Source organism: Manis javanica, chromosome 6, assembly GCF_040802235.1.
Source record: "Manis javanica isolate MJ-LG chromosome 6, MJ_LKY, whole genome shotgun sequence".
NCBI classification, from domain to species: Eukaryota; Metazoa; Chordata; class Mammalia; order Pholidota; family Manidae; genus Manis; species Manis javanica.
Window position 1 is genome coordinate 10,374,417 of NC_133161.1, and position 26,036 is coordinate 10,400,452.

Consider the following 26,036-nt stretch of genomic DNA (forward strand, 5'->3'; position numbering starts at 1 on the left):
ATAGACTGAATCTTCAGAGCAAAAATGTAATATGAGATTAGGATAAATAAAAATAGTGTACATCAAAATAATAAAATGAAAGATAAAAATCACATCATCTCAATAGATGCTGAAAAAGCATTTGACAAAATACAATAGCCATGTATCATAAAAACCTTATTTGACAGAATGAGTACAGAAGGAACAGATCTCAACATAATAAAGACCCCATATGACAAACACAGCTAAGATTATATTCAGTGGAGAAAAATTGAAAGCTTTTCTTATAAGATCAGAAGCCAGAAAAGGAAGCCCACTCTTACCACTCTTATTCAATATAGTATGGAAACCCTAGCTAGAACAAGTAGGCAAGATAAAGAAATAAAAGGCATCCAAATTAGAAAGGGAGAAATAAAATTGTTTTGCAGGTATTATTTTGTATATAGAAAATCCCAAAGTCTCAACCAAAAAACTTCTGGAAGTAATCAGTGATTTCAATGAAGTTATGGGACACAAAACTCAACATACAGAAATCATTTGCATTTCTTCATACTAATGATGAGATATCTGAAAAACAAAGAGGACTATCCCATTCAGAATAGCATTAAAAACAATAGTATACCTTCATACACAAAAGTAAACTTGAAATGGACCAAAGACCTGAATGTAAAATGCAAAACTCTTAGAAGAAAACATAGGGAAAAACCTCTTGAACATATAAGCATGAGCAATTTTTCCTGGACACATCTCCGTGGGCAAGGGAAGCAAAATAAAAAATGAACAAGTGGGACTACATCAAACTAAAAAGCTCTGTACAACAACCAATACCATCAGCAGAACAAAACGGCAGCATATAGTATGGGAGAATATATTCATAAATGATTTATCCCATAAGGGGTTAACATCTAAAACATATAAAGAGCTCATATGCCTCAACACTAAAAAAAAAAAAAATCACCCAATTAAAAAGTGGGCAGAGGACCTGAAAGACATTTCTCCAAAGAAGAAATACTATGGTCAACAGGCACAGGAAAAGTTGCTTTACATTGCTTATCATCAGGGAAATGCAAGTCAAAACCACAGTGAGATATCACCTTACACCTGTTGGAATGGCCAGTATCCAAAAGACAAAAATAACAAGTGTTGGTGAAGTTGTGGAGAAAAGGGAACCCTCCTACACTGTTGGTGGGAATCTAAATTGATACAACTGTGGTAGAAAGCAGTATGGTGATTCCTCAAAAGACTAAAAATAAAAATGCTATTTGACCCAGTAATTCCACTTCTAGGATTTATCTGAAGGAACCAAAATCCCTAATTTGTAAAGGTACATGCACTCTTATGTTTATAGCAGCATTATTTTCAATAGCCAAGATATGCAAGCAACCTAAGTGTCCATTGATAGACGATATGGTACATAAGCACAATGGAATATTATTCAGACACAAAAAAGAAATCCTGCCATTTGCAACAACATGGATGGACCTAGAGGGTATTATGTTCAATGAAATAATCTAAGTGGAGAAAGACAAATACCAGATATTTTCATTTATTTGTGGAATCTAAAACAAATCAAAACAAAATGAACAAAATAGCAGTAGAGTCATAGACACTGAGAAGTGACTGGTGGTTACTAAGGGGGAGGGGCTGGGGTAGGTGGGTGAAGAGATGGGGATAAATGGGCACAAAATTCTCAATCATAATATAAATTGGTCATGGGGATGGTAGTACAGCATCGGGAATATAGCCAATGATTCTGTAACATCTTCCTATGTTGACAGACAGCAACTGTACTGATGAGGGTCAGGATTTAATAATATAGGTAACTATTGAACCACTATGTTGTATATTTGAAGCCAATATAAGATTGTATAGCAATGAGAAGTCTATTCAAATATGCAAATAAAAACAAACAATAATGTACTTTAGAATAAACTTAACCAAGGAAGCAAAAATCTGTACAATGAAAACTGAAACTTTGCTGAAAGAAATCAAAGAAGACACAAATGGAAAGACATCACATGTTTATGGATTGGAAGAATATTGTTAAAATGTTCATCCTACCCAAAGCCAACTACAGATTTAATGCAACCCCCATCAAAATGCCAATGGTATTCTTTGCTGAAACAGAACAAAAAATCCTAATATTTGTATGGAACCACGAAAGACCCTAAATAGTAAAACAATCCTGAGGAAAAAGAACAAAGCCAGAGCTTTCACACATTCTGATTTCAAGCTATAGAAGCTATAGTAATAAAAATACTGGCACTCAAACCCACAGCCCAGAATTAAACAATCATACACCGTCAACTAATATTCAACAAGGGAGCCAAGAATATCCAATGGAGAGAAGATAGTCTCTTCAGACATTGCTGGGAAAATTGGATAAACACTTGCAAAACAATGAAATTGGACCCCTATCTTATCCCACGCACAAAGATTAACTTGAATTGGATCAAAGACTAAGCATAAGACCTGATACTGTAAAACTTCCAGAAGAAAATGTAGGGAGGAAGCTCCTCAACATTGGTCTTAGCAATGATTTCATGGATATGACACCAGAACAAACAAAAGCAAAAAACAGCAAGTTGGGACCACATCAAACTTAAAAGTTCCTGCACAGTAAAAGAAACAATAAAATGAAAAGGCAACCAACAGAATAGGAGGTTATTGTACACCATATATAAGAGGTTGATATCTAAAATATACAAAGAACTCAACCTGAGTAAAAACAACAAAAACAATTAAAAACAGGCAGAACTACATAGACTTTTAGAAGACTTCCAAATGGCCAACAGGTGCATGAAAACATGCTCCATATCAGTAATCGTCAGGGAAATGCAAATCAAAACCAGAATGAGACACCACCTCACACCTGCTAGCATAGCGCTCATTCAGAAGACAAGAGGTAACAAACGCCGGTGTGGATGTGGAGGAAAGGGAGCCCTTGTACAATGCTGGTGGGAATACACATTGGTTCAGCCACTATGGGAAACAATATGGAGGTGCCCCCCAAAATTAAAAATATATCTACCAAATAATCCAGCAATTGCACTTCTACAATATTATAATATTAAATCAAAGAATATTAAAGCACGATTTCTATGCGATATATGAACTTCCATGTTTACTGCAGCATTATTCAACATAGTCAAGATATGGAAACACCCTAGTGCCCATCAATGGATAAAGATGTGAGCTACAGATATACATGTTTATATGTACACACACATACACTATGGAATATTACTCAGCCATTTGCCTCAACATGGATGGACCTTGAGCATATTATGTGAACTAAGATGTCAAAGGAAGACAAGCATTGTAGGATATCACTTATATGTGGAATCTAAAATAGCTGAACTCATAAAAACACAGTAAAAGAGTGATTGCCAGGGGATAGGACGGATGTTTACAGGTACAAACTTACAATGTGTAGTAAATAAGTCTTAGGGACCTAACCCACAGTATAGTGGATATAGACAATTTATAATATTCAAACTTTTAAGAGACTAGAACTCAATTATTTTAATCCCTAAAAAAGGATAATTATATGTGAGAGGTGCTAATTATTGCTACAATAGCAATATCACAATATATAACAAATTAACACGTATAATTTATACAGTTAATATATTTCAATGTCAAATATATTTTAATAAAAAATATTGAAATAAAGGCAAATTATTTTAGAAAATAATAGTAAAGAATATAACCTCACAAAGAAGGTTCTGGGAATTCATCCCTAAACAGAGTTGGAAGAAGCTTTTTATCCATTACATCCACCATTTAACAAGCCCCTATTGCTGTCCCTGTGTGTCTGTATTATATGAAGTAATATATAATAGGTCATAAAGATTTAAAAAGAGTTTGTTTTTCAACTAATTCAGCTAGAGAATATTTCCTGGATGTTTTTTGCATAAAAAATTATTTCTTGTACTTGTATTTTATCTCCTTTCCCCTCAGGAGTCTTGGTAATTTCAATGAATGAAGTTGCTTGCCCCAGGACACTAGATACATTTCATCGATTGCAGGACTGTTGCTGAGCAGCAGAATCAAGTCACCTTCTTGGCAGCTGATGAGCATTAACCATAATGCCATCAAAACAGTGCTTAGAGTAGGTCACCTGTGGCACCATGCGGCCTCCATCACTCAGTTGCTATTTGTATTCCTCCTTCCAAACTCCTGAACTTTCTTACCTATAATCCTTTCCCTTATTTTAAAACACATTCTATGAGCATTCTTTCATTTATGTGGCCATTTATTCCTGCATGCATTGATTCAAAAATATTTGCTAAGACCTTACTATAAGTCAAGCACTTGTGAATACTATTCAAACACTGAAGATAAAGGTCAACAGATTACTGGAATGGACAGAAACATTGTTTTTTAAAAACATCTTTAAGCTTTTTAAAGGTTTTTTAAAACATTTACTTGAGTATTTGGAATATTAAAGTTGCTCCTAATAATGTCAAAGGGATATTAAAAATTCTATACTAAAGCTGAACATAGGAATGTTACTTTGAAAATAAGTGCGGCCTTAATGATCCATTTTGTTCTTTGTGGGTAAGAAAAAACACCTAGTATTTAAGAATTGGAGAAAACACACACACACACACACACACACACACACACACACACACTATCCAAATACCAGAGACTGACAGAAAGTTCTAATTAGTTAAAAATACAAAACAAACTTTGTAAATGAACAGCTTCAGAGAAATACTGAAGCATTACTTGCTCCCATAGGGAGCCATTTACTGGAAAATTTCCAGGGACTCTTTGGGTCACCTCGTTAAAAACAGCTAGAAAAGGAGAAAGGTTTTAGAAAAGAAATAGCTCCTTTTATGCCTAAAGGCATAGGGTTTATTTACTACGTGGGTCACTGAGTTTTAAGTTCATGAATAAGCAAAGATTTTTAACCAAATATTTCAAATTTGTGTTCTGTTCATCATTCAAAAGGCACAAGTTAGCACAGTTACTATCAATGCATTCTATTCTCCAGGAGAAATTCAAACCACAATTTGGTTAAATAAAAGAAAAAGCAAACCTCCCCTTGTGTTCAGCAACCACAAGCCTCTGGTGGGCGTCCAAGTGCTGAGGCCTTGCAGCGCCCCAAGAGCAGGAAGCCTTGTTTAGGGGGGCCTGTGACTCACAGGAGCTGTTCCTCCGATGGGGGAGGCCGCTGGGGGGCAAGGAGGTTTCAGACGCCTGCCTTCAGCCGTGCCCTCGCCCGCCACCGAGGCAGAGCCGAGGGACATTCGGCTGCCGTGGGCAGCTGAGCTGGTCGGTGGTTACACGGCCCGGATCATGACTGTTGAGGCCACTGGGGACTTGGGGCAGCAATTTCACTAAACACGGGGTACTTCTTACCACAGGCCCGCGGTCTCTGCTGGTGGCTCTTTCCCTGAAGCCCCCTGCCGCAGCCTGCCTTTTCCCCACGCAGCCCCACGGGCAGCTCTGCGCTGCCCAGACGGCGGGTATCAGCCCTGGGACTCGGTAACGGTGCCCACCGGATGCCAATGAGCGCCAGCTGAGGGGGGTACCCTGATGAAACAACTCCAGCAATGATCACAGGTTCTGTGCGGTGAGGGAGGAGACGGTATTAGTAAAAGTTAAACTTGTTGTAGATCTATCTCACCTGCAGGAATTAAAAATGAGGAAGAAGGGATCCCCTTTGAATTGGATCCCATCCACTGAATTATAATCAAACTGCATTTCCCCACCGCTCTGCCCCATTGAACAAAGCCTTCGGGGAGGTGGGGAAGGGGCTGCCAAAGACAATTTGGGGCTAAGCATGAATCTGTCTCCCCACCCCTGCCCTGGCAGAAATTTGCCGAATCTCAAATAGTCAAGAGTGTCTTGACGTTTTTCCCAAACGGTCTTGAAGAATGCTCAGCCAGTCCTTTTTGCAGGTTTAAACTGATACAATCCATCCCTCACAGAAACTACCAAATGGTGGAGATTTGGAAGTAGCTCTCAGGCCCTAAAATCCCACAGGGAACTTCCCCTACATCCTCTTAACTGCTAATCTACTCAGCAGCCTCCCTCCACTCTGACACTGTCCCAGCATCAGGTGTTGGGGCTGTCATTGTCTCCTAGCCTGCCCCAGCTCCCGGGGGAGGAGGGCTTTGGTATCTGGAGTAGAGAAGGGGTGTGTGCCTGGCCGGGAAGGGACAACCATTAAAAAGGAATTTCCCATTAGGCAGATAAAGCAGCTTATCTCCAGTGTGGAAGCATGTTAGATATGCAGATTCTCAGTCTTCACTCTAGATTTAGGGAATCAGAAACTCGGGGCGGGGTGGGGGGGCAATTAGCTGAGTTTTAACAAACCCTCCAGCTGGGGTGCAGAAACATAGCTGTCTCATGTTTTCTCTGGACTTCTTTCCAAATTAGGGTGGCGTTGTTTAAAAAAGAACGAAAGAAAGAGGGAGGGGTTAGAAAGACTTCCTACTACCCTTACTTTTGTCTGGAGCCTAGATGGTAAGGGGAGAGGCGATCAATTCACTAACAACTGCAAATAGAAAAATACATTCTGTCTTTAGAAAGATAAGTGATGGCTTATTCAAGACACTTAGATTCGGTTTAAGGTTCCTGGGTCTCCACAGCTGCCACTAAAAAGACACAGGTTTTCAATGGGAGGCCTGACTTGATTGAATGCTGCTAATGTTCCTTCCAACTCTAATTCAATGGACCTGTGAGTTCTTAGAATGACTAAAAAGCAGCAGGAAGAATTGTTAGACACATAGGCAGGAATGCTGCACAATGTTGGAAAATAAGTATTTAAAGACAAGTTCTCAGATAGAACGATTATGAGCCCACGACATGGTTTTATTTCAAACATGCAGTGAAATAAGAGGCTGCGGAGAAAACAAAATCAGGACGCCCCTGTTCACAAAGACATTTTGTAGGAAAAAAGAGGTGATAAGGAAATGTCTGGTTAGAATGATCAGGCTAGTCACAGAATGGATTGAAGATGTAGAAAATTGCCAAAACTGACAGTGAGCTGAGCGAGTAGCCCCACCTGCCCAGGAAAGGACCTCGACATATCATGAAAGTCCGTCAGATAATGGTTCAAGCGTTGTATCAGGAATTCTAATTACTTGTTAGCAGGGGCTGTGGATTGCATCTTGCAGACAAGTTCTGGGTCACAACAGGTTTAGGACCTCTTTTTCCTCAGTTTCTAATCTCATCTCTTGTCATTCAGTTTCTTTTTTCTTTTCTCACGTACAGTATTCAAACTTCCTGAATCCCAGCAGATTCATCTATAGATGAATATGACGGTAATATGAGATGTGGTTTTCTGTCTATGGATTATCAACCACAATCCCAAATCCATAGGAGATGGATTTATTCTATGTCTTTATCAGTCAAACACTTCACAGTTCCTACTATGTATTTACAAAAATTAACTCAATATGCTTACCTTATGAGGTACATACAATTTATTATCCCCATGGTATGGGTGACAGAACAGAGACACCAAAAGGTTGAAATAACCAGCCAGGCCCACCAGGTGGTAAGCGGCAGAGTCCGGACTGGAGCTCAGGAAGGCTGCCTCCAGAGACGGTGCTCACGCCCTGTGTGCTCACTGACACCCTGTCATTCTGCTCCGTCCTCCAGTTACCAGCTTGGGCCTGGTCTGGGGTCAGAGTACCTTGGAGGTCCTTAAAGAAGATGACCTCCAGAGAGCCCCAGAGGGAGGGGGTGGAATGCCTGGTTAGGGAACTAAGCCCAGGCCATCTCCTTGTATCACTGCCCACTGTGCGAGCTGATGCCTGTCCACTCATGGGCGTCGCCAGCCCGTGGGCTGAGCCTTCTGTGCCAGATTTGAGCGCCGGCTCTGTGTTCACCGGTGACATCCCCAGAGATGACACAGAAAGAGAGCCAGAAGCCCCTCTGACAGACGAGGGTTCCCCCGCTGTGGACATCCTGCTCATCACCTCCATAGGATCCCCATGTTCTTAAGAAAAAAAACGTAACCTCACAGGACAGAAGAGGTGACTGCTGTGATGTTTTAGAGCCCCTGCCCCTTCATGAGCCTTTGACCGCATCACTTGTTCAGATGGTGTGAGCATGAAAGGATCCTTGCTGGGGCCCGACACCAGCGGTTCTGGAGGCTTCGAGGCTGAGAACGTGTAATGAGCAGGTGTAACGGCAGCAGCTCCTAAGGGCAGGACTGCGGCCAACCGGAATGCTCCTGCCAGTCTGAGCGCCCACCGGGGCTCCGAGGCAGGGCTCAGGGGAGAAGCCTTCCCTCCAGGCAGCCGGACACCACGTGCCACTGATCGCATCGGGTCCACAGTTTGGAAGGATCCTCAGGCTCCGGGTTTGACTGGTGGCCTCCGGATACTGTGCCTATAGAGGAGCCTTTCTCAGTGTATCTTACATGCCAGGCCCCGTGTTGATGTGGTATCTTACTGGCAAGCCTTTCTCTTGTACAGCATAAATATTATTCCTATTTAACACATTGCTGAGGGCCGTGTATTTTAAGTTCTTGCTCTAGCCACACAGTAAGGAAAATGGGATTCATTCTCCAATATCCCTGATTCCAATCTAGGGTGTCTATTCTTTTAACCTCATGTATCTCTAAATTCTTGACCTCTGACTTTTAGGGTATTTTATTGCTTTCATATAATGCCAGTGTTGTGTCCTGATATGTGTGTGTGTGTGTGTGTCTGTCTGTCTGTCTCTGTTGTTTCCCTCTTCTATGGCCTTGTGAATGAGAGATATCAATCAAATTGTCATGTAGAACTTGTCCCCAACTAGGAAGAAACTTCCTAACTTTTGGGAGACCCTCTGATCACCAGAAGGCTACTACTGATATTTTTCTGTAACACAGTATTCTATAACTTTCCTATAATGTAACTTACAATATGGTATTCACAAGTGCGTCAGAACAACAAAAACAGCTCTAACACCTCTGAAGCATTACAGGAATAGAAAAGAAAAATGTACACTAAGTACCAGTGTAAAAATGAAATTCTGCTTTCAAAACAATGATTTTAAACCAGATAATAGTTTAGAACCACAGAATATTTTTATTCCCTTATTTTAAGGGCTTTACTCTTTCTTTTGTTTTTCCATTCATTTTTCCTGTGAAAGAAATGACAATAGAGAAATGCTTTAAAATTTTACTTAAAAGTGCATCCTGTTTAATATTACAACCATATGATTTTTCCTTGTTTTGATTATGCAGAGAAAAAAAACATTTGATTCACTTGAATAACTATAATTTACAAGGTTTGCTTATGTTGCTGAATATGTTTAAGCTCATTCAAAATATACAGCCTGATATCTTAAAATCTGAGATATTGACTTAAGACAACAGTTAAGCCAACTTTTAATTCTCACTGGAAGCACTGAATTGAAATGCAATCTAGAGAAGATGTTCTCTAGAACTACCTTCTATTTCATGGTTCAACAAAGACTTAATTGTTTGAAGAATTTCTATCTCTATATCCCAAATAGAAGAACCCGTACAACTCAATAGCAGAGAAGCAATCTGATTAAAAAATGGGCAGAGTATCTGAATGGATATTTTCCCAAAGAAGACACACAGATGGCCAACAGGTATGTGAAAAGTTGTTTCACATTGCTATTCATCAGGGTAATACAATTCCAAACCACAGGGAAATATCACCTAACGTAAGACAAAAAATAGCAAGTGTTGGTGAGGATGCAGAGAAAAGGGAACCCTTGTGCACTGTTGGTGGGAGTGTAAATTGGAAAGCCAAAACAGTATAGAGGTTCTTCAAGAAATTAAAACCAGAACTCCTAACTTATTCTATTGAGGAATTTCGAGTTTCTCTAAACTCTTAATTTCATTGGCCTCACAACTGGTGAGGTAGGTTCATATAACTCTGCAATATTTCCTGTATTGAAATTTCAGGTCTGTATTGGAAGTTCTCTTCTATTAATTTCCCTGTACTACCAGTTATCAGAAGGTGAAGAGAAGTCACATATGTCTAAATGCATAAGCCAGGGGAATGTATTGATGTGATTTTTCTTAAATTTCATTTTTTTCTCCATCCATTAATATTCTTGGATTTTAAAAATAAAGAGAATTCAGCATGAAAAAATAGACTAAATATTTTCAAAATTTAGATGTCCCATCTCCTAAAATAGTCTCTCAACTTAGAAGATAGGCTTTTCCGTGGAACTTTGCCCGAGTTTCAGAGCTAGAACTTGGACGATTACCAATTTGATATCAAACTTCTAACTGGGAAATTTTTCTGAGTTTTTGCTTCAGCATGTATTTCGAGGAGAAATCCCAAAACAACAGCTCATGTACCCTTCACATGGACCTCGTGCGCAGCGCTCTACAGAAGGCAGCCTTCACCTGAGCGTTCCTGAGGCTGTAGATGAGGGGGTTCAGCATCGGGCTGAAGAGGCTGTGGAACAGGGACAGTATTTTCTCCTGCTCCTCCCGCTCTCTGGAGTCCGGGACCATATACACCACCACGGCGATGCCAAAGAAGAGTCCGACCACGCCGAGGTGGGAGGAGCAGGTGGAGAAAGCCTTTACTCGGCCCTCCTTTGACTGGATCTTTAGGATGGCCCAGAGGATGCGTGCATAGGAGACCAGCATTAAGCAGAGAGGCCCGACTAAGACCAACACTGAGGCGGCAAAGAGGACAGCTTCATTGATCCAGGTGTCGGCACAGGCCAGTTTGAGGACAGACAGAATTTCACAGAATACGTGATTCACTTCCCAGGGCCCACAGAAGGGCAACCGTAGGAGGAGGACTGCATGGACCAGAGCCAGAATAAATCCACATGCCCAGGAGATGACAGCCAGGAGCGTGCACGCTGTCCAGCTCATGAGGACAGTGTACTGGAGCGGACGGCAGATGGCCACAAACCTGTCATAGGACATCGCCGCCAGAACCAGGCACTCTGTAGCAGCAAAGGCCAGATACAAAAAGGTCTGCGTTATGCACGGAACAAAGGAGATGGTTCTTTTCTGACTCACAAGATTAGCCAGCATCTTGGGGACATTGTTGGAAGCATAGGACATGTCAATGATGGCCAGGTGTGAGAGGAAGAAGTACATAGGGGTGTGCAGTCTAGAGCCCAGGCAGATGAGCCCCAAGATTACGCCATTTGCCAATAGACTGAAGATATATAACAGGGAGAAGAGTCCAACGAGGAGCCCTTCCAGCTCTGCCCTGAGCTGAAACCCCACCAGGATGAATTCTTTGCCCCAGGACTGGTTGTCTGCCATACCTTAGCAACAGTTTGTCAAGTATGATAGGAGGTCAGAGCTGTAGAATCAACAAAAATTGGAGTTATTTATGTCAAAATGAGCTCAGAGAAAGACTGTACCCTGTCCCTGCTGGACAGCTTCCCCTACTCCCCCAAACTGGTTGCTTCCTGTTTTTAACATTTTATATAAAATGAATTTAAACCTACAGAAGAGGGTCAAGACTTATGCAAAGAACTCTCACGTACCTTCACCCAGCCTCAACAAATTTTAATATTTCTTTCATATTTGCCTAATGTTTTTTCTATACATATGTATTTTTTCCTGAGCCATTTGAGATAAAAAAGTAGACATGATGCCCTAAATTGCCCTCTTTTTCACCAAAAACAAAGACATTCACTAAGTTAACCACCGTATAATTATCAATGAGGCAATTTAATATTGACATGATTCCTTAATCTACAGTATGCTTTATCCACCCCTCCCAGAACCCAATCCAAGGCCATGCATTTTATACATGTCATTTATATTTCGTCTCCTGTTTTCTGAAATAGTCACTCAGCTTCTCTTTGCCTTTCATGTCACTGACATTTTTGAAAAGTATAGAGCAGTTCTTTAGTGGAATGTTCCTCAAATTGGAATTCTGTGAAGTTCCTCATTTTTGATTCAGATGACTCATTTTCTGCAGGAAAAATGAGTATCCTTCCCAGTGTATTCCATGAGGAGGCACATGATGTTCATTTGTCCCATTCTTGGTGACACTAACTTAGATCAAGTGGTGAACATGGTGCCTCCCAAGTATCTCCATTATAAGATCGCTATTTTTTCCCTGATGTAATTTCTGGAGCATCTATTAAAATTATCATGTAAATATTATTGCTGATAAAGTTTTCAGCCACTAATTTCAGCATCCATTGGTTACCTTGCCTGACTCAGCATTTGGTAATGATTATTACAAAATGTGGTGTTTAACTTCTTCATTGCTTGTCTATTTATTGGTTGTCAATTTGAGTATAAGCCTTGCTCACTCTGTGTGTCATCTATCTATCTACCTACCTGCCTGTCATCCATCTCTATGTATCTGGGTCATCTCTCCTCTATCAATATGGACTCATGAATTTCATCAATTTTAATAATTTTTACAATTACTTAGTATCATTACATGCTTAATTGTCCTAGATATGAACCCTGCAAGGTTGCCTTTTTTTCCTTTCAACACGTTCCCATGAATTTTGGACATTTCCTTACTTCTGATATGATAAGATGCCTCAAGCTCTCCTTGTATATTCCCCACTTCAGCCATGAACACAGCCATTTCTCCAAAATTGTCTGATTACTTTTGGTGAAGAATCTTAGAAAAGAATCATATAAATCAATATCAGGACTTTAATAAGTTATCATTGTATCATGACTTTTAATCCTATTGAAAAGAGCAAGCATATAATTTGGGAAGGTAGACACGTTGTTATAGGAGATAACAGATTCTTATAATTACTTTGGAAAATCTAATATATCTTAAGTGGCTTCCTTTAGGGAGACAAAGCTTTTTGCTGAATTACCATTAGTACTGAAGAAAGCGGTCTAGTTTATTTTTAAGCAAAGTATGTAATTGTAACTAGCACCTTATTAATTACCAAGTTGATATTATTTTCTTGCTTTTATTCCTAACTGGAAAAGAATAGGTTCTTTAACTTTTTTTATTTAGGGGTTAAAGTTTTAAGAGTGTGGTTCGTTATGTAAATAAGTAGTACCCACCTTTTATAAGCATTGACATTTAGTCTCAAAAGCTTCTTAGAAAAACATGAAACTCCACTTAAAAAGCCAAAGAGATAATACACTGAAACATACAACCAAAGATGATCATTTATAATAATTAGTACATAGTTATCCTTTTTATGTGTATCTATTTTCATATATATCATATCTTTTTTAAAAATATCAGTGTTACTAGTTTACCTATTTCTTTCATTTAGAAGCCTATCAGGAATGAATTTCTATGTCAAAATATTTCTCTACATCATACTTCGAACAGCTGAATACTATTTCCTTGAATACTGTTTTAATTTACTTAATATATTACCTCCTCAGTAGGTTTACACAACATAATGCTTTGGTGATTAAATGTCATACTTATGAATTTTTTTCATGAATCCTTATAATAAGTTCTGAGACTTGAAAATGCTCAGTCAAATCAATCACACACACAATTTATGTATCTATCTCTAGTCATCTAAAAATCAAACAAGCAGAAAACCTAGATGTATGAAGACTTATCTCTGTAAGAAACCACCCAGTGGGAAAGGGTGTCTAGCTTAACAGTGATGACCAAAATCCCAAGTTCACCTTTCCTATGTGGATGTTTTTTTTTTTTGGCTGCTCTTATGTGGGCTCCCAAAGGGGTACTGATACTCTTTTAATGCTTTGCAAAAAGCCTGCTTAATAGCAAATTCTTTTGGTTTCGTTTTTATTTCAGCTTGATGCTAGATACTGAGAAAGAAGAAAAATATTAAATGAAAATGAATACCTCACAAAGTGTAAGTACAACTTGATTTATGTGTGTAGTTACGGAGCTGAAATTGTCTCTTTTTATTCTGTTATTCTCCCTGCTCCTTTAGCTGTCTTCCCTCTAATTCGAAGATGACAGAATTTTATGGAACATTTGTTTGTGGTTCTTACTCTCCAGGTTCCATATGGCTTCATGTGAAAGAAACCATTCTAACACTACTGCTCAGATTTCCTTCCTAGACATCTTTATACCTATATTGTTAAATACAAGAGCTACAGATTTCTCATGTAGTATCTAATCTAGTTTTCTCAGTTCTGGTTTCTGGCTTGAGAGACACTTCTGTTTCCTAGGTAAATAACATCTGTCCTTATTTGACTCTTCATTATATATTAAAAGGGGAAGGTTCTTACCTCTAAAGGAATTACAAGTTAAATAGCATTTTAATATAGTCAATACCATATCACTTAAAAAATGCTGTGTACATATAATGCCATTTTAAAGGTGATGCATATAATTTTAGTTTACACTTTTTTTAATGCCTTTGAGTACAGGATGAATTCAGTAACTTAAAAAATGCTGAGGTTTATCACATACCCCTTTAGAGGATATCAGGCTTAGGTAAATGTAAATTCTCAGGAGTCTATATTGAGATGGAAACTGAACATGGGTCATTCAAAAATACTAGTGTGGTTACAACAAAAAGATAGCCTGCCTATGACTACTCTCATTGCATAATCCTGAAAGAGTGTTGTGGTGGAGTCCAAGCCTCGTCACCTGAACCATTGTATTGCAGTTCACAACTAGTTACTGTAAAGAGAAATGTGGCAGCCTGCGCGATCTTCTCTGGGCCCCACTGAAAGGCTAGTTACCAGACAGCCTACAAAGAGAATCTTCTCTACTTTGGGGAATCAAAGTTGATTCCTACGGGGAGGCTCTTCAGGCACCTATTAAGTGTATAGGCTTGGTCAATAGTAACAGTTTAAAAGTTATATAGCTCACTATATACATAGCTAATTCTCAAGATAAAATCAAAGAAAAAAGAGGTTTACCCCAACTGTCATTTACTTGAACTGAGATTCCCTTTGACCAAATAAAAAGTCTTATGGGTGGTTAATATGTCCTGTACATCTTTGTATCTCGTAATAGCTAGTACAGTTCTAGATGAAACAGGCACTCAGGAAATAGTTATTAAGTTGTCCTTTTTAGCTAAATATGTACACACATCTATTTTCCAGTTTCTGTTGACCAAGACATGGTTTTTATTTTATTAGAAAAGTTTATAGTTAGAGTTTGATCAATGGAAAATGAAATAGCGACAAAAATCACAGATTCTTTCCATAATTATGGAAATAATTCATTAACTATAAACACGATTTACATTTGGGAGGGTTCTATGTAAAAATGTATAAGGTTTGTAGCATTGATTTTTGCTACTATTAGAGACTATTCCTGTATTATACAGAGTGGCAGATGGCAACATCAGTATTGCAAATTCTGCATAGACACTGTTGGACACAATGGACAATATCTGAAACACATTCAATCTCTGAGCATACAAGATGGTAATACTGTTGAAGGTAACTCAATCTATTACTATTCAGTAGCAACATTTGTTTGTTAACTTTTTAGTCTAGTTATTTTTGTACCTGAATTAATCTTCATATTTTCATTTTCATTACCATTATTGCCATTTTTCTTTTACAGAATAAACAAAATAAAATTGAAGATAAATTAAAACTACTAAACAGATACAGGGCTTGTAGAGAGAAGAAAATAATCACAGTAGTGATGCCTAAAGTTTCACCTTCCAAATAGAGTAAATAAAACAACAGCGACTCAAGGAAAGCTTTGCATGGTCAGTATTTCTGGGCAGTTTTCGTTTCTTGACCTCTGGAGCTTTGTTCTGTTTCTCCAGCTCTTGTCAGGAGTGTTGACACTCATTTCATCATTTTTTTGTGATAGGAAAGATATTTATATAAAATACAGTGAACGCAGGTCTGATAATCATCACAATAGGGTGATAACCTGGGAAGACTCTGAAAAGAAATAACTACATGGCAGACATGTCTTACACTCTTTCAGCAAAGAAAAGATGAACTGTTAACTGTTACTAGAATGTTTTCTGTTGAGACAGGTTTCACTGAACATCAGTGTCTTCAGTTAGGGTAGGTAATATAGAGCCCGCTCATTAATTTGGCTATTTCAGAGCTTTCTTCAGAGACGATGCCTGGATATGAAGGCTCTCATTCCCTGAGCCCCTCTCAGACACAGCTGTGCTAGCTCTGACCGCCGTCGGTCACGTAGGGGATGGTGAGAGAGAGACAGAGGGAGTTCAAGGACCCCGAGCCCACAGTCAGGAGGCAGCGGCTCCCTGAGGAGGGGAGGGAACCATCCAGGCACCTATTACGTCTGCCCACAGTGCACAGGGAGAGTCAGGGCACGAGCGCTCAGGGACGTCATTGTTGCCCACATAGCCTGGGTATCAGGTACCCAGACTGAAAACCACCTTCCAGCATAAGTTAATCTCTTCTCATAAAGTGTTAGCACTAGACTTTCTCACGGGAATCTCCTGTGACCTGGAATAAGCCCCACAGAGGTGAGAAATGTACCTCTAACAGGGCAGAGCCCTGCTCCTTTAGCCGCTTCTGAAGGATGAATACCCAGATACAGGATTCTCTGGACTTGCTAAAGGCTCTTCAAAGAATCTCAGGAGCCGAGGTCTTCTTTTAGAATCAGATGAATTTAAAACATTCTTGAGCTTCTATTGAGAATTCATATTCCCAGAAGGATCATAAAATAACATACTTACTTATGTTCCCACTGAGGTGGGGAAAGATCCCTGAATCTTCTCTCTGGGGGAAAGCTAAGATTGTGTCTTGTTGTCCTTGGAGGAAAATTCTAGGGAACAGACAGGGCAGACACTGGCATTATACTGTTTCTACAGAAACGGTCAGATGATCCAAGGGTTACAAACCTGAGATAGGTTATCACAAATTACAGTACCCAACCATTAAAATTACTACAGTTCAATGAATTCATGCTTCTCTACAATCCCCATGGAAATATAGAGAGACTGGGACTGCTAGATGGTTGAGAGGTGGGTTTCCATGGAAATTGAATGGCGGCCCTAAGGGGGAACAGATCCCCCCAGGCCCTGATGAACCTCTGTCTGCAGTAGGGGTTGATCGACACAGATGAAGAAGGATTATAATATCCATAAGCAACAATTACTGGGCCCTTCTTATGTTTCAGAAAATGTGCCAAATGCTTTATATTTATTATATAATTTAATCTGATCATTATCTTCATTTTACAGATGTGGAACTGAAGCTTAAATATACTAAGTTATCCATTCTTTAATTATGGTACAGGGACATTGGGCAATCTCTGAGAATCTTTCAAAGGGTTCATAGGATCAAAACTATTTTTACAATAATATTTAGACATTTTTCCTTTTTCACCCTTACTGTCTCATGGTGCACAGTGCAATTTTCCAGAGGCAACCTGACCTGTAATATTGCAACAGATAAAATGCAGAAGAAGATACAAAATCCATCTCTCTTCAATTAAGCTGAATTTTAAAAAATTTTTTGCAAATACAAAACATAGCTACTGTTCTCACTATGTTTTATAAAAGATAATTTTCATAAAAATACATTATTTATATCAACATATAATGGAAGTATTTTTAAATGAACTAAAAGTAAATAATAAAATCTTAGTTTTAATTTCTAATATGATACACGTCAACAAATATAACCATATAAATAAGATGTCTTTGGGTTCTCAGTAATTCTTAAGAGTTCAAAGGGGTCCCAAGACCAAAAAGTCTGAGTACCATTGCACTAAATGATGACTTACCAATCTAGCAAGGGCCAGAGCTGGAAACAGATGAATTTTATCTGATACTAAAGTGTTTTAGTTTTCTGTTTTTGCCACAACAAATCAACACAAATTTTAAAGGCCTTTAAACAACACCCATCTATTACCTCACAGTTTCCATTGGTCAGAAGTCCTGGCACAGGTCAGCTGGATTCTCTGGACAGGCCTCACAGGACGAAATGAAGGGTTTGGTCCACTCTGTGGTCCTCACCTGAGGTCCATGCACATTCCACCCTCCCACTTCCAATCTCCCTCACTTCCTGCTCCGATACTAGGCAGAGAATACGCCCTGCTTTTAGAAGGCTCACCTGATTGAGTTAGGCCCTCAGATTATCTCCATATTTTAAGATCAATTGATTTGCAAAAATCTCCTCACAACAGGGCCCAGATTAGTGCTTGGCTAAACAAGGAGGGGATGGGTCTCTTAGGAGGCCATCTTCAGAATTCCGCCTACAAGTCTTTTCTCTTAACCACTGAGCAATGTTTTCATGGTTCAGATCCTGTATCTTTCCTAAGAAAGATGCCATCCCATCCCCACTACATTATTAGCCATATATGCCTCCAGAATTCCCATCCCAAATAATCATTGCCCTGGATCCTAACTCAGAAGGGAACAGTTTCCATTTCTGTGTCTTACTCCAAGTGATAGAATTAGAATATTTTAAAGTTTCTTTCCATTCCAAATTGATATGAATTAAATTGAGTTAACCCTTTTGGCACAGTCCACCTACCTGGCCTATAGCCTAGGTGCTCTTCCAGCAAAATGAGCATATTTTTTTGAGCATTTACATTTAGAAAAGCATTTATATAACAGGTACAGCTTTAGTTTATTTAATGTAATAGATGTAGCAATAGCATGAATATGCCTGGCCTTGAGAGAAGTCAGTGTAGGGTAGAGGTACACTCAAGGAAACAACTCTGTCCTATAGATCCATGATATACATTTTCATATTTTTGTATTAATTTGATTCCTTGTTCCCTTCTGATGTTGTAATAACCTTGTACAGAGCTATCCAGCTGAATGAGCTGATGGTTAGCCAAATCAAGTTCTTCCTTAGGCCAACCACTTTCCATTGGTATTACAACCTGAGAAGGCTGTAATTTGCTCTCCAATATATTTGATCATCAGTATCAGTATTATCACATGACTTATTTGGTAAGACAGTTGAGTTTTAGCAACAATGCCAATGTTATACTGTATCACATTATGGTCGTGGTATAAATCAGTGTCATTACAGAACAAGTCAGTAAGAATTAGAGGTATTTGCTATGCCTTTCCAATAGCCTTGACCTTTGCCCATATGCCATATTATTATTATGGACAGGTGTCATTACAGTTAGCCATATTCACTTATTTCTGGGTTCTATGTCAGCTGGGGACAAAGCAAGTTACCCTATCTCAGCTAAAGTCTTGTGCTGAAACTGTTTCCACTGTGTGTTGTTACACAGTGGTGAGGACATGTTGTTATTCAGAATAGTTTTTTCTCTTCCTGTCTTCTTATAATATCTTCTTGGGGAGAGAGCAGTCACCGTGCTTCAGTGGAAATCACAAGTGCCCCCAGAGAACCTGAGCAAGTTTCCCTTAGTCATGCCCCTGGGCTTCAGCAGCTAGAATAGAAGGCCAGTCTCGCATGGTTACTTTAGCCTTCATCTGCATCAAAACAGTCAAGACATCTTGTTAGGCCAGGATGGAGTCATAGCCCTATCCACCATTTACTGAGTCTCCCTGGCCCACTTCACTGAACTCTCAACATATCTTCAGGCTGCCTCCTCTAATCTGCTCATTCTAATTAACAAATATTTTCCCACTGACTGTCAATCCTCATTAAAAGTGAATTTACCTTGTCTGGTAATGCCTACATAGTCATCTATCTCTCCTAAAGCCATTTTTTTTCATGTGTGTGTGTGTGTGTGTGTGTGTGTGTGTGTGTGTGTGTGCAACAATCCACTATGCTTACTATTTCTACTGTGTACTAATGCATGAATGCAATACTATGTTTTGTTATCCCAAAATATTGGGTCCCTTATCCAAGGATTAGATAAAGGTAGACCCACCTAGATGTATGTGCGTAAAATTGCAATATTTGCAGAATCTCTCACCTGGCCTTGGTGCACCTGCATATGAACAGGTAATTACAAGGGTGAGCGAGGGCATATCTGTACCAGAGAGGTTGGGTGGGGTGCCTCCTTCTGCAGCTGGGTTGCAAGAGACATGGGAGTGTGGAAGTGAATGACTGCTTATAAGAAATAGATGGGGTTTTCCCATTTTATTTCCCCTTCTGACTAATTTTAGTTTCAAAGGTATTTTGCCCCAGGATTTTTCTCCCAAAGTTACATGGTAACTTTGTCTCAGTATGCCATAAGGCTTCCTATAACCTTCCTTCTGTGAGCATGCAGCCATTTCTCAGAGAATTCATCATACCCACCATATGAAGTCTATGCCCATAGAAACCCACTGTCTTTGCCTATGCTGTTTAGTAGCTTTCTACCCACAAAAACAAACATATAGGATTGGTGTAAAGACATTGGTGTGAGAAATGAGACAGAAATCTCCTCCCAAAACCACATATAATATGAAAATATAGCAAATACAATGAATCCCGAAAAAGCAACTGAGAAGAAGACTGCAGCAGACTGCCTACATCTGGGGTGAACAGAAGACCTCACAGAAAAGGGTAAAGTAGCAAAGCCATGATTCAGTGGGACCCATGCCCTCCTGCCACACCAGCTCACCAGTGGGAGGAAGAGAAACAGAGTAGGGAGGGAGTAGAAGCCTCGGACTGCTGAACACCCAGCCCTGGAGATCTTTGCTGGAAGCATGAATCCACATTACATGGCACTCTGGAGATTAGTGGGGTTTGGAAAGAAAACACAGGCCGAATACTCAGAAAGACTGAGATTCCAGCCTCTTCTGGAGAACAGGTACCCACAGCCAGCCACTCTGGGACAAAAGAAAGGCAGGTACTTTGAAAAACTTCCCAACAGTGAGAGGGCTGGTAAAGGGGCAAGGATTACATAGATCTTGCTGTTCAGGAGAAAGGACAGGTGGGCAAAATCCTCTTGGCACACTCAGCCCTGCAGGTTGGGATCTCTCAGGAGCTTCAGGCGCTCTGCCCCCCTGGCTAGCAATGCAGCCCCACACTATATGCAGCCTGCTGCATCTTCCATCCAGCCAACACTGGTTTGCAAACCTGCTCCCCCCACCATTGCACCAGGCCAGCCACAGGGCAGCTCTGACTACAGCAGGTACAGGGGTGTAATGCAGAGGCTCCTTCGTGCATGCTCGGCCCACTGGCCCTGGCAGTGGAAGCAGGCACTGCAGATGAGAATCAGGAAAAAGCTCTTTCCTCCAAACAGGCACCAGCGTTGTTCACCTGTGACCCCCACCATCATTCCAGATGCTGGGAAGCTCCAGAGAGTAGAGCTTCTGGGCACTAGAGGGTGATGCCTACACAAAGTTACTATTCCAGAATAATCAATACAAACATGAAATGGCAAAAGAACCTGGTACAAACCAAAGTCACTCATAAAACAGAAAGAGGGCCAGGTAAAACTAAAAATACCAATCTTCCTGATAAAGATTTCAAATAAAAATCATAACCATGCTCATGGAGGTACAGAAAAATATTCAAGACCTCAGGGAGGAATTCAAGAAAGCAATAGAAACTTTGAAAAATACAGTATCTGAAATGACACATACAATGGAGGGCTTTAAAAGCAGACTAGATGAGGTAGAGGAGACAGTAAATGAAATAGAAAATAGAGAACAGGAATATAAAGAGGCTGAGGCACAGAGAGAAAAAAGGATCTCTAGGAATGAAAGAATACTAAGAGAAATGTGTGAAAATTCCAAATGGAACAATATTCACATTATAGGGGTATCAGAAGAAGAAGAGAGAGAAGAAGGAATAAAAGGTGTCTTTGAGGAAATAATTGCTGAAAACATCCCCAATTTGGGGAAGAAAATAGTCACAGATGCTGTAAGTATTCAGATCTCCCAACACAAGGGATCCAAGGAAGACAACACTCAGATATATAATAATTAAAATGACAAAGATCAAGAAGAAGGACAGAGTATTAAAAGTAGCCAGAGAGAGAAAAAAGGTCACCTATAAAGGAAAATCCATTAGCCTATCAATCTGACTTCTTAGCAGAAACCTTATAGGCCAGAAGGGAGTGGCATGATATATTTAATGCAATGAAGCAGAAGGGCCTCCCAAGAATACTCTACCCAGCAAGATTATCATTTAAATTTGAAGCAGGGATTAAACAATTTCCAGATAAGCAAATGTTGAGGGAATTTTGAAAGACTTCCCAACAGCAAGAGGGCTGCTAAAGGGAAAAGGATTACATAGGTCTTGCTGCCCAGGAGAAAGGACAGATGAAAAAAATCCTTCCAGCACACTCAGGTTGGGATCAAAATACCCATCTACACAGTGCATTTTGGAGGGACTGCTACAGATGGAAGAGCTCCTAAGGCTAAATAGCTGTCACCAGAGAAAATAAACCATAGTAAAGGAAGTAGACCAATTACTAAGCAAATTCAAAATTAAATCAACTACCACAAAGTCAGTCAAGGGATACACAAAAAGTACAGAATATGACAACTAATATATAAAGAGAGGAGGAAGAAGAAAAAGAAGGGAGGGACAGAAAAAAGAACCTTTGGATTGTATTTAAAATAGCATACTAAGCTAGTTAAGTTAGACTGTTAGATAGTAAAGAAGATACCCTGAACCTTGGTAACCACGAATCTAAAACCTCCAGTGCCAATAAGTACATATCTTTTGATAATGACCCAAAGTGTAAATGGTCTGAATGCACTAATCAAAAGACAGAGTTACAGAATGGATAAAAAAAATAAAACCAATTTATGTGCTGCCTAGAAGAGACTCATTTCAATCCCAAAGACATACACAGACTAAAAGTGAAGCGATGGAAAAAGATATTTCATTTAAGTACTAGGGAGAAAAAAAGCAGGAGGTGCAGTACTTGTATCAGACAAAATAGACTTCAAAACAAATAAAGAAACAAGAGACAAAGAAGGACATTACATAATGATAAAGGGGTTAGTTCAACAAGAGGATATAACCATTACAAATATCTATGCACCCAACACAGGAGCACCTACATATGTGAAAACAAGTATGAACAGAATAAAAGGGGGAAATAGAATGCAATGCATTCATTTTAGGAGAATTCAAAGCACACTACTCACTCCAAAGGACAGATAAACCAGACAGAAAATAAAGGAGACAAGGGCACTGAACAACACATTAGAACAAATGGACCTAACAGACATCTATAGAACACTCCACCCAAAAGATCATATACTAGACTATAAAAAGAGCCTCAGTAAATTCAACCAGGTTCTCAGACTACTAAAAGTATGAAAGTAGAAATAAATTATGCAAAGAAAAAAAAAAGCCCACAGACACATAGAGGCTTAACAATGGATCAATGACCATATAAAAACAGAAATCAAGCAATATATGGAGACAAATGACAACAATAACTCAACACCACAAAAACTGTAGGACCCAGTGAAGGCCATGCTAAGAGGAAAGTATATTGTAATACAGGCTTCCCCAAGAAGGAAGAACAATCCTAATGAATAGTCTAAACTCACAATTAATGAAACTAGGAAAAGAAGAAAATGAGGCTCAAAGTCAACAGAAGGAGGGATGTAACAAAGATAAGAGCATAAATAAATAAAATTGAGAAGAATAAAACACCAGAAAGAATCAATGAAACCAGGAGCCATTTTTTCAAGAAAATTAACAAAATATATATAGCCCTAGCCAGTTTTATCAAGAAATAAAGAGAGTCTACAAACATAGACAGAATTATAAATGAGAAAGGAAATATCACTATGGACATCACAGAAATACAAATAATTATTAGAGAATACTATGAAAAATTATATGGTAACAAATTGGATAACCTAGAAGAAATGGACAACTTTCTAGAAAAATACAACCTTCCAAGACTGACCTTGGAAGAAACAGAAAATCTGAACGGACTAACTACCAACAATGAAGTCAAACTGGTGGTAATCAATACACTACCTAAGAACAAAATTCCTGGACCACATGGCTTCACCACTGAATTTTATCAAACATTTAGTGAAGATCTAATACCCATCTTCTTTAAAGTTATTCCAAAAAGTAGAAGAGGAGAGAATACTTCTAAATACAATCTATAAGACCAGCATCACTCTAATACCAAAACCAGAGACACCACAAAAAATGAAAATTGCAGACCAATATCCCTGATGAACATAGATGCAAAAATACTCAAAAAAATATTAGCATATTGAATTCAAAATTACATCAAAAAGATCATCCATCATGATCAAGTGGATTTATTCCAGGGATGAAAGGATGGTACAATATTCAAAAATCCATCAACATCATACACCACATAAACAAAAAGAAGGATGAAAACCACATGATTGTCTCAATACATTCTGAAAAAGCATTCAACAGAATTCAACATCCTTTCATGGTAAAAACTCTCAACAAAATGGTATAGAGGGCAAGCACCTCACCATAACAAATGCCATATATGACAAACCCACAGCCAAGATCATACTTAATAGCAAAAAGCTGAAAGGATCAGGAGCAAGACAAGAATGTTCCTCTCCACACCTTTATTCAGCAAAGTACTGGAGGTCCTAGCCATGAAAATCAGACAACATAAATAAATAAAAGGCATCCAGATTGGTAATGAACAAGTTAAACTGTCACTGTTTGCAGATGGCATGATATTGTACATAAAAAAACCCTAAAGAATCCACCCCAAAACTAATAGGACTAATCGGTGAATTCAGCAAAGTTGCAGGATACAAAATTAATACACAGAAATCTGTGGTATTCCTATATAATAACAATGAGCTACCAGAAAGAGATATCATGAAAATAACTCCATTTAAAATTGCATCAAAAAGAACAAACTACCTAGGAATAAACCAAGGAGATGAAAGACCTATACCTTGAAAACTACAAAACACTCATGAGAGAAATTAAAGAAGATACCAATAAATGGAAATACATCCTGTGCTCATGGATAGGAAGAATTAATATTGTCAAAATGGCCATCCTTCCTAAAGCAATCTACAGATTCAATGAAACCCCTATCAAAATAACAACAGTATTCTTCAATGAACTAGTGCAAATAGTTCTAAAATTCATATGGAACCACAAAAGATCCTGAATAGCCAAAGCAATCCTGAGAAGGAAGAATAAAGCTGGGAGGATTATGTTCCCTGACTTCAAGCTCTACTACAAAGCCACAGTAATCAAGAGAATTTGTATTGGCACAAGAACTGACCCACAGATCAATGGAACAGAATAAAGATCCCAGATATAAACCCAACATATATAGTCAATTAATATATGATAAAGGAGCTTTGGACATACAATGGGGAAATGACAGCTTGTTCAACAACTGATGTTGGCAAAACTGGACAGCTACATGTAAGAGAATGAAACTGGATTACTGTCTAACTCCATACACAAAAGTAAACTCAAAATGGATCAAAGACCTGAATATATGTCATGAAACCATAAAACTCTTAAAAGAAAACATAGGCAAAAATCTCTTGAATAATTTACAACATTTTTCTGAATACATCTCCTTGGGCAAGGAAACAAAAGCAAAAATGAACAAATGGGACTACAGCAAACTAAAAACTTCTGTACAGCAAAGAACACCATCAATAGAACAAAAAAGGCATCCTACAGTATGGGAGAATATACTCATGAATGACACATCCAATAAGGGGTTAACATCCAAAATATATAAAAATCTCACATACCTCAAAACCCAAAAAGCAAATAACACAATTAAAAAATAGGCAGAGGATCTGAACAGACACTTCTCCAAAGAAGAAATTCAGATGGCCAACAAGCACATGAAAAGATGCTCCACATCACTAATTATCAAGGAAATGTAAATTAAAATCATAATGAGATATTACCTCACACAAGTTAGGATGGCCAACATCAAAAAGACAAGGAACAAGAAATGCTGGTGAGGATGCGGAGAAAAGGCAACCCTCCTACACTGCTGGTGGGAATGTAAGCTAGTTCAACCATTGTGGAAAGCAATATGGAGGTCCCTCAAACAGCTAAAAAGAGAAATATCATTTGAGCCAGAAATTCCACTCCTAGGAATTTACCCAAAGAAAACAAGATCTAAGCTTCAAAAAGACATATACATCCTTATGTTTATTGCAGCACTATTTACAATAGCCAAGAAATAGAAATAACCTAAGTGTCCATCAGTAGATGAATGGATAAAGAAGACATGGTACATATACACAATGGAATATTATTCAGCCATAAGAAGAAAACAAGTCCTGCCATTTGCAACAACATGGATGGAGCTAGAGGGTATTATGCTCAGTGAAATAAGCCCAGCAGAGAAAGAAAGTATCAAATGATTTCACTCATCTGTGTA

General features: G+C 38.9%; 1 protein-coding gene across 1 annotated transcript; it reads right to left on the minus strand.

Annotated features, from left to right (window-relative positions):
- Positions 1-10,220: 10,220 nt before the first annotated feature.
- Positions 10,221-11,206, minus strand: LOC140850058 (olfactory receptor 2A2-like). The gene has a single exon (XM_073239860.1). It carries the CDS (start codon positions 11,204-11,206, stop codon positions 10,277-10,279), a length of 930 nt encoding a protein of 309 aa, XP_073095961.1. The 3' UTR covers positions 10,221-10,276.
- Positions 11,207-26,036: the final 14,830 nt, after the last annotated feature.

Coding starts and splice junctions, on each gene's coding strand:
- LOC140850058 (XM_073239860.1), bottom strand. CDS start 11,206: ATGGCAGACAACCAGTCCTGGGGCAAAGAATTCATCCTGGTGGGGTTT.